Here is a 7,121-nt window from a genome sequence, read left to right as displayed (position 1 = left end):
GAAGAATTCTGAATCAACTTGATGCATTAAATAGTAATAGTTCAATGTAACTTCTACCACTGTAGATATCTCTGTAATTGTCGAGGGTATCACCAGCCATGTAAGCCAGCTCTTTAGTATCGGCAAGAAAATGTGGAATTTGTTTAAAGAGATGTGCTGTGTTAAGATAGATTCATATTTGAGTTGTTTCTGGCTTTCAATATTTAGTTTAATGTTTTGGATTCCCAAATATTTTGCCGCGACAATTAAACTAGATTAAATGTTTGTCAAAATGTGTATGTAGTACATAGAACGGTTCTTGTGCAAAGCAATCTTTTCTGGACATTACAGGATCGTAGGATACATTGAAGGCCAAATACCATTAACTATTGTCAATTGAACTACCATTACTTTACCTTGTCTGAAGTCTGTGGCTTGGTTTCTGTTTTAGTGATCATTGGAAGAGGAAAAGTTGCTTTTAAATCTTTCTCTGGGATATTTTTAAATTTGTCGTTTAACATTTCCGTTGTTAGATATGTTCGATCACATTTCACTCTTACAGATACGCTTGTTGTTTTATCACTGAAAAATGTGTTTTATATATGTAAGAAAAGGGACGCATGTGATTATCAAATGTATAAAAATAAAAATATGTTCAGTTCATGTATAAAACGAAAACTATCTTCAGTACATGTTTAAAACGAAAAATGTGTTTAGTACATGCATAAAAAGAAAAAAAATTTCATCACATGTATAAATCGAAAAATATGATCAAATTCGTATTTTAAAAGATCTCATTTTATTTATATTCAATAACAGTATCTCATTGAAGAAGTAAGTATTTGTCTTCCATATGGAGGACGGTAATATAACGGGACATTTAATAGGTTGTTAGCTAAGTGATAATTACTGCTACAGATTATCATCCTCTGAAATCGACAAAGTAAAAATTGCAATAGCTTTTCCAAACATTACTAAATTTATTTATATTATCGAAGATTGTCTGGAAATTCTTAAACAGAAACTGACAAAGAAAGTTTCCACACAGAAATCATCAACACATACCTCATATCTTCTTGTTTATTCAGGTATTCCACTTCCACTTTCTTGCAGCTTTTATCCTGTAGAAGGTTTGTTATGCCCGTCAAAATTTCATTCATGGTTTTTCCATTGCCATTACCATTAACAACTCCTTTGAACTGCAGTGTTGCATGTACGCCTGAAAAAGAAATCTTTGACATTAAGCACATAAACAAAGAGTACCAATCATCTGAAACAGCTTAAGTGGTGATCATAGAAATGACGAGGTCCATGATAGTAACTTTATTTTACCCCAAAACTATTCTATCAAAGTAAACACTGATGTTAATGGGTAAATTGCCCAGGAAAGACTTGCAAAGAACTTAATTATGTCGCCGAATAAAAATAAATCTTTTTTAGGCAACTGAAAAGTCATGTCTTATCCTGCCATATAAAATAAGAATTGAAAAAATTGGAATACAGTCTGTATTTCTTTCTTTTTTTAAAAAGCTTTTTCTTCATTTCACAATTTGGTAAAATTATTAACTCTAAACATGATAAAGTCAATATTTCCTAAAGTATTATTATTTCGTCCAAACCTTTGGCCTTTTTACTAAATTTCACTGAAGTATGTATAATGATGTTGGAAAAAGTTTAATTTGCATGTAATCTATTAATCTTGTGCAAAAGTATTTCATTGCAGCTATATACACTTAAATCTTTTTATAGAAGGGACAGTACTACATTTTAACAAACTTACCAACTTTTTTTGTTGCATCCGGGTTAGGCGTAGACGGTGTCAATCTCGGTTTCCTTGAAGTTGTCATTATCGCGGTTTGATTGTCTGTAAGAACTTTGTTTGAAGTCGTTTGCCGAGTATTGATAGATATCGTTGGAATCGTAGAAGACATTGTTGACGAATGTGTGGTACCAGTTGTTGATTGACTTGTAGTCTTTATATTTGTTGTGGATTCTTTTACTCGACCACTACTTGCAGTAGACAGGTTAGTTACCGGCCTTGCACTTGTTGTTGGTTGACTTGTAGAATGTAGATGTGTGGTGGCTTCTTTTACTCGACCACTACTTGCAGGAGACAGGTTAGTTACCGGCCTTGCACTTGTTGCTGGTTGACTTGTAGAATGTAGTTTTGTGGTGGATTCTTTAACACGACCACTACTTACAGTAAACAGATTAGTTTCCGGCCTTGCACTTGTAGTGTGTATATTTGTGGTGGATTCTTTTACACGATCCTTACTTGTCTTAATTGTTGCTGTTTGACCTGTGATTGATGTACCTGTAGTGGAATGTTGTTGTGTTGTTGTACTTCCTACTGGTTGTGTTGAAGATGATGTAGTCAGTAGCGGTTCATTTGTCACAGACGGATTTGAAGCTGAAAACTGACCTGTGGATGTTTCGATAAAGTTCATTTTTGATGAAAATGTCATGCTCTGTGTAGACGTGCTTGTAACGGTCTGTACTGATGAAGGCTGCGACGCAGACTGAGAATTTTGCGTTGAAGGTAAAACGGTTTTTGTCCCCAAGACTGTAGATGTACGATAATTGGAAGTATGCATTTGTTTATTTGTGTTATGCGACGATATATTCTTTCCTGTTGTTTTTAACGAATCTGTGACGATTGACGGAATCAAAGCCATTACTGTAGTTCTATATGTAGGCGTGGCACTGGTCGTGGTTTGTTCTGTAGTAGATACGGTAGTAGTACGTATGCTCTCACATTTTGTTCCAAAATATTCTGGTTTACAAGAGCAAAACGGACCTTGTGTTGAATTTTTACATGTACCTTCGTTTAAACAGGGATTTGGCAGGCAGTAATCTCTAATCTGACATTGATCTCCTGTCCAGGTATTATTGCAAGAACATTTAAAGGAATTGTTTGTTTCGTTACAGCTACCACGACCATTACACGTGTTCTGATGACACCCCATTTCCAGTTCGCAAAACGTTCCACTCCATCCAACTAAACAACTACATAAATATCCAGTTTTATTATTAACACATTTTCCACTATTTTTACATTTATTTGAAACGCAATGATCTTCGTCTGAACATTGAGATCCTGTCCAACCACTGGTACATGTACACAAAGGCTTACCATTTGTTTCTAAGCATTGTCCATTATTTAGACATGTACTAGTATGACATTTTACTTCATTCAGACATGTTGTACCACTCCAACCATCACTACATTGACACTTGAATCTATTTTCGGAATTTCTGCATTGTCCCAAGTTTTTACAAGGACTGCTTGCACAATGATTAATATCAGCACACGTTTTTCCCAACCATCCCATCTTACAACGACAGGAAAAGGTAGAACCACTTTCAGTACATGTGCCGTTATGATTACACGGCTGACTAGAACAGTGATCTACCTCGGTACAGAAATCACCACGCCAACCTTTAAGACAGGTACATATAGGTTTATGTCCACTGTTTCGACATGTTCCATGGTTGTTACAAGTATTTTTATGGCAATTTGTTTCAGTAAGACATGTTGCTCCACTCCAACCATTAACACATTGACATCTGAAACTATTTCCTGAATTACTACATATTCCCAAATTTTTACACGGACTACTAGCACAATGATCAATATCAGTACATGTTTTTCCAATCCAACCTTTACTACATCGACAGGAAAAGGTAGTGCCACTATTAGCACAGGTGCCGTTATGATTACACGGCTGACTAGAACAGTGATCTACCTCGGTACAGAAATCACCACGCCAACCTTTTAGGCAGGTACATATAGGTTTATTTCCGCTGGTTCGACATGTTCCATGGCTGTTACAAGTATTGTTATGACAATTTGTTTCCGTGAGACATGTTGCTCCACCCCAACCATTAGAACACTGACACCTAAAACTATTTCCTGAATTTCTGCATTTTCCCGTATTTTTACATGGATTAGTCGCACAATGATCGATATCAGTACATGTTTTTCCCATCCACCCTTTACTACAACGACAGGAAAAGGTAGTGCCACTATTAGTACAGGTGCCGTTATGATTACACGGCTGACTGGAACAGTGATCTACCTCGGTACAGAAATCACCACGCCAACCTTTTAGGCAGGTACATATAGGTTTATTTCCGCTGGTTCGACATGTTCCATGGCTGTTACAAGTATTGTTATGACAATTTATTTCCGTGAGACATGTTGCTCCACTCCAACCATTAGAACACTGACATCTAAAACTATTTCCTGAATTTCTGCATTTTCCCGTATTTTTACATGGATTAGTTGCACAATGATCGATATCAGTACATGTTTTTCCCATCCACCCTTTACTACAACGACAGGAAAAGGTAGTGCCACTATTAGCACAGGTGCCGTTATGATTACACGGCTGACTAGAACAGTGATCTACCTCGGTACAGAAATCACCACGCCAACCTTTTAGGCAGGTACATATAGGTTTATTTCCGCTGGTTCGACATGTTCCATGGTTGTAACAAGTATTTGTATGACATTTTGTTTCTGTTTGACATGTTGCTCCACCCCAACCATTAACACATTGACACCTGAAACCATTTCCTAAATTACTACATATTCCCAAATTTTTACACGGACTACTAGCACAATGATCAATATCAGTACATGTTTTTCCAATCCACCCTTTACTACAACGACAGGAAAAGGCAGTGCCACTATTAGTACAGGTGCCGTTATGATTACACGGCTGGCTAGAACAGTGATCTAACTCGGCACAATAATCCCCACGCCAACCTTTAAGACAGGTACATATAGGATTATTTCGACTATTTCGACATGTTCCATGGTTGTTACAAGTATTTGTATGACATTTTGTTTCTGTTTGACATGTTGCTCCACCCCAACCATTAACACATTGACATCTGAAACCATTTGCTAAATTACTACATTTTCCCGTATTTTTACATGGACTACCGGCACAATGATCAGTATCAGTACATGTGTTTCCTATCCATCCGTGAGTGCAATGACACGAGAAAGTATTTACATTATTTGTACAATTACTATTATGTTGACATGGATGACTGGAACAATGATCTTCTGTTTCACATTTATCCCCATGCCATCCGGTATAACATCTACAAACAGGGTTATTACTTCTCATTGTACATCTTCCATGACTATGGCATGTATTATTATGGCATCCTGTTTCCAAGAGACAAGTCGGTCCAGACCATCCCTGTGTACATCTACATTGAAAGTTATGTACGCTGTTCTGACACTGACCCCCATTTCTACATGGATTTGATACACATTGGTTTTTTTGTTCACATTTCTTACCTATGAATCCATTTGAACAGTGGCATGAGTATGAAGATTTGTTGTTAGTACAATTACCTCCATTTAAACACGGGGAACTTGAACAGAAATCTTGTTGTTCACATCTTTGTCCGATATATTTCGGTAAGCAAGTGCAATAAAATCCGTTTCCTTTATTTGTACATTGTGCATTATTCAGACATGGATGTGATGTACAGTGATCTACAATTTCGCATGTATGTCCTATCCACCCTGCTCTGCAATTACACAAGAATTTACCTCCCTTATTTAAGCATTCCGCTTTATTTTTACATGGGTTAGAGAAACAGTAATTTTTCGTTTGACAATTCTGCCCAGTCCATCTACTGGAACAGACACACATGTACGATGTACCATTATTTAAACATCTAGCACCATTTTGACAAGGTCGGTTCGAACAATAATTCCTAGTATCACACGTGGTACCAATCCATCCATGTGAGCAAGAACAAGAAAAGGTGCTTCCTCTGGCTGTACATGTGCTGTTATGACTGCAAGGTGAACTGGCACAATGATTTCTTCTTTCACAACTCCTGCCGATCCAAGGCGATGGACACGTGCATGTGTACGTAGATTCTTTGTTTGAACATGTGCCCCTATTTCGGCATGGAGAACTAGAACAATAATTGCTTTTTTCACAATTCTTTCCTGTATATCTACTATCACATTGACACGAATAAGAGTTACCTGTATTTGTACAAGACTTGGAATGTTGACAAGGTTTTCCTGAACAGAAATCTTGAATGCTACAATTCTTCCCAATCCAGCCTTTTGTACATACACAAGAGTATGTATTAGCTCCATTTGTACATGTACTATTATGCTGACATGGAGAACCGGAACAGTAATTTCTAATACTACAGTTTTTCCCGGTCCAATCAGATGAACACGGACACTGGTAAGTATTTCTTTGGTTTCTACATCGACTTCCATGCTGACATGGATGTGTTGAACAGTAGTCCCGAACATCACATTTAGTACCCGTCCAGCCGTTGCTGCATGAACAAGAAAATGAGGTCTGTCCATTTGTGCAGTGACCATTGTTACATAGAGACTGTGAGCAATAATTACGTTTTTCACAATTTATACCAGTCCATCCAGTGGTGCAATTACACGTATGTCCTCTTGCGCTATTGATACATCTTCCCTTGTTCTTACAAGGATGTGTGCTGCAGTGATTAGTTATAGAACAGTCAATTCCAGTCCATGCGGCACTGCAAAAGCATTTTCCTTTGCTACATCTTCCCCGTCTATTGCAGTTTTTAGGGCATTGCTTAGTTGTTATATGTTTCGTTGTAGATGTTGCCAGAGATTTTGTTGATTTCAAATGAGGACTAATTTCACATCTCGGTCCTGAATACCCAGATACGCATCTACATGAAATAGTATTACTGCTTCCAACTACACATGTAGCACCATTTTTGCAGGGATGACTATCACATGTCTCAGCTATATCACATTGTTTACCGTAAGTTCCAAGTGGACAGATACAGTGGTAACTACCAACTGTGTTGGTGCATTTTCCAGAATTACATATATCTGCCTTAAGCTTACACTCGTTTAAGTCAGTCATACACAAATGGCTGGTCCATCCTAGAAGTAAAATTTAAGTTGAGAAATATAAGTAAGGTAAAATTCATAGTTGTGCAAATTTGTTATTCTAACGTTGACCTTGGTGTGAATTATGGTTAAGGAAAGACATGTAAAATCTGGAGACACTGTATTTAACTCTGATGTAAAGCAACATTTCTGAAAACAAATCCAAATGTATAGAGAATTTATAGAGAATTTACTTTCAACTTTGTGT

General features: G+C 37.1%; 1 protein-coding gene across 1 annotated transcript; it reads right to left on the bottom strand.

Annotated features, from left to right (window-relative positions):
- Window positions 1–891: 891 nt before the first annotated feature.
- Window positions 892–6,906, bottom strand: LOC127727826 (sushi, nidogen and EGF-like domain-containing protein 1). The gene is made up of 6 exons (XM_052234940.1): window positions 6,890–6,906; window positions 6,296–6,528; window positions 5,870–6,040; window positions 4,811–5,497; window positions 1,760–2,401; window positions 892–908 (listed from the first exon to the last, which is right to left on the bottom strand). Exons 1-6 carry the CDS (start codon window positions 6,904–6,906, stop codon window positions 892–894), a joined length of 1,767 nt encoding a protein of 588 aa, XP_052090900.1.
- Window positions 6,907–7,121: the final 215 nt, after the last annotated feature.

This window comes from Mytilus californianus, unplaced genomic scaffold (assembly GCF_021869535.1).
Source record: "Mytilus californianus isolate M0D057914Y unplaced genomic scaffold, xbMytCali1.0.p SCAF_2, whole genome shotgun sequence".
NCBI classification, from domain to species: Eukaryota; Metazoa; Mollusca; class Bivalvia; order Mytilida; family Mytilidae; genus Mytilus; species Mytilus californianus.
Note: the sequence above shows the minus strand (reverse complement) of the source record. Positions and strands in the feature narration are given on the sequence as shown.

Excerpts from the sequence above, each read along its gene's own strand:
- LOC127727826 (XM_052234940.1), bottom strand. Across the intron at positions 5,498-5,869 it reads ATCTACGTACACATGCACGT|ATCACTGTACATCACATCCA; the intron begins GTCCATCGCCTT and ends GCGAAATTGTAG. Across the intron at positions 2,402-4,810 it reads AAAATGTCATACAAATACTT|GTCAGTTTTCAGCTTCAAAT; the intron begins GTAACAACCATG and ends AAACATCCACAG.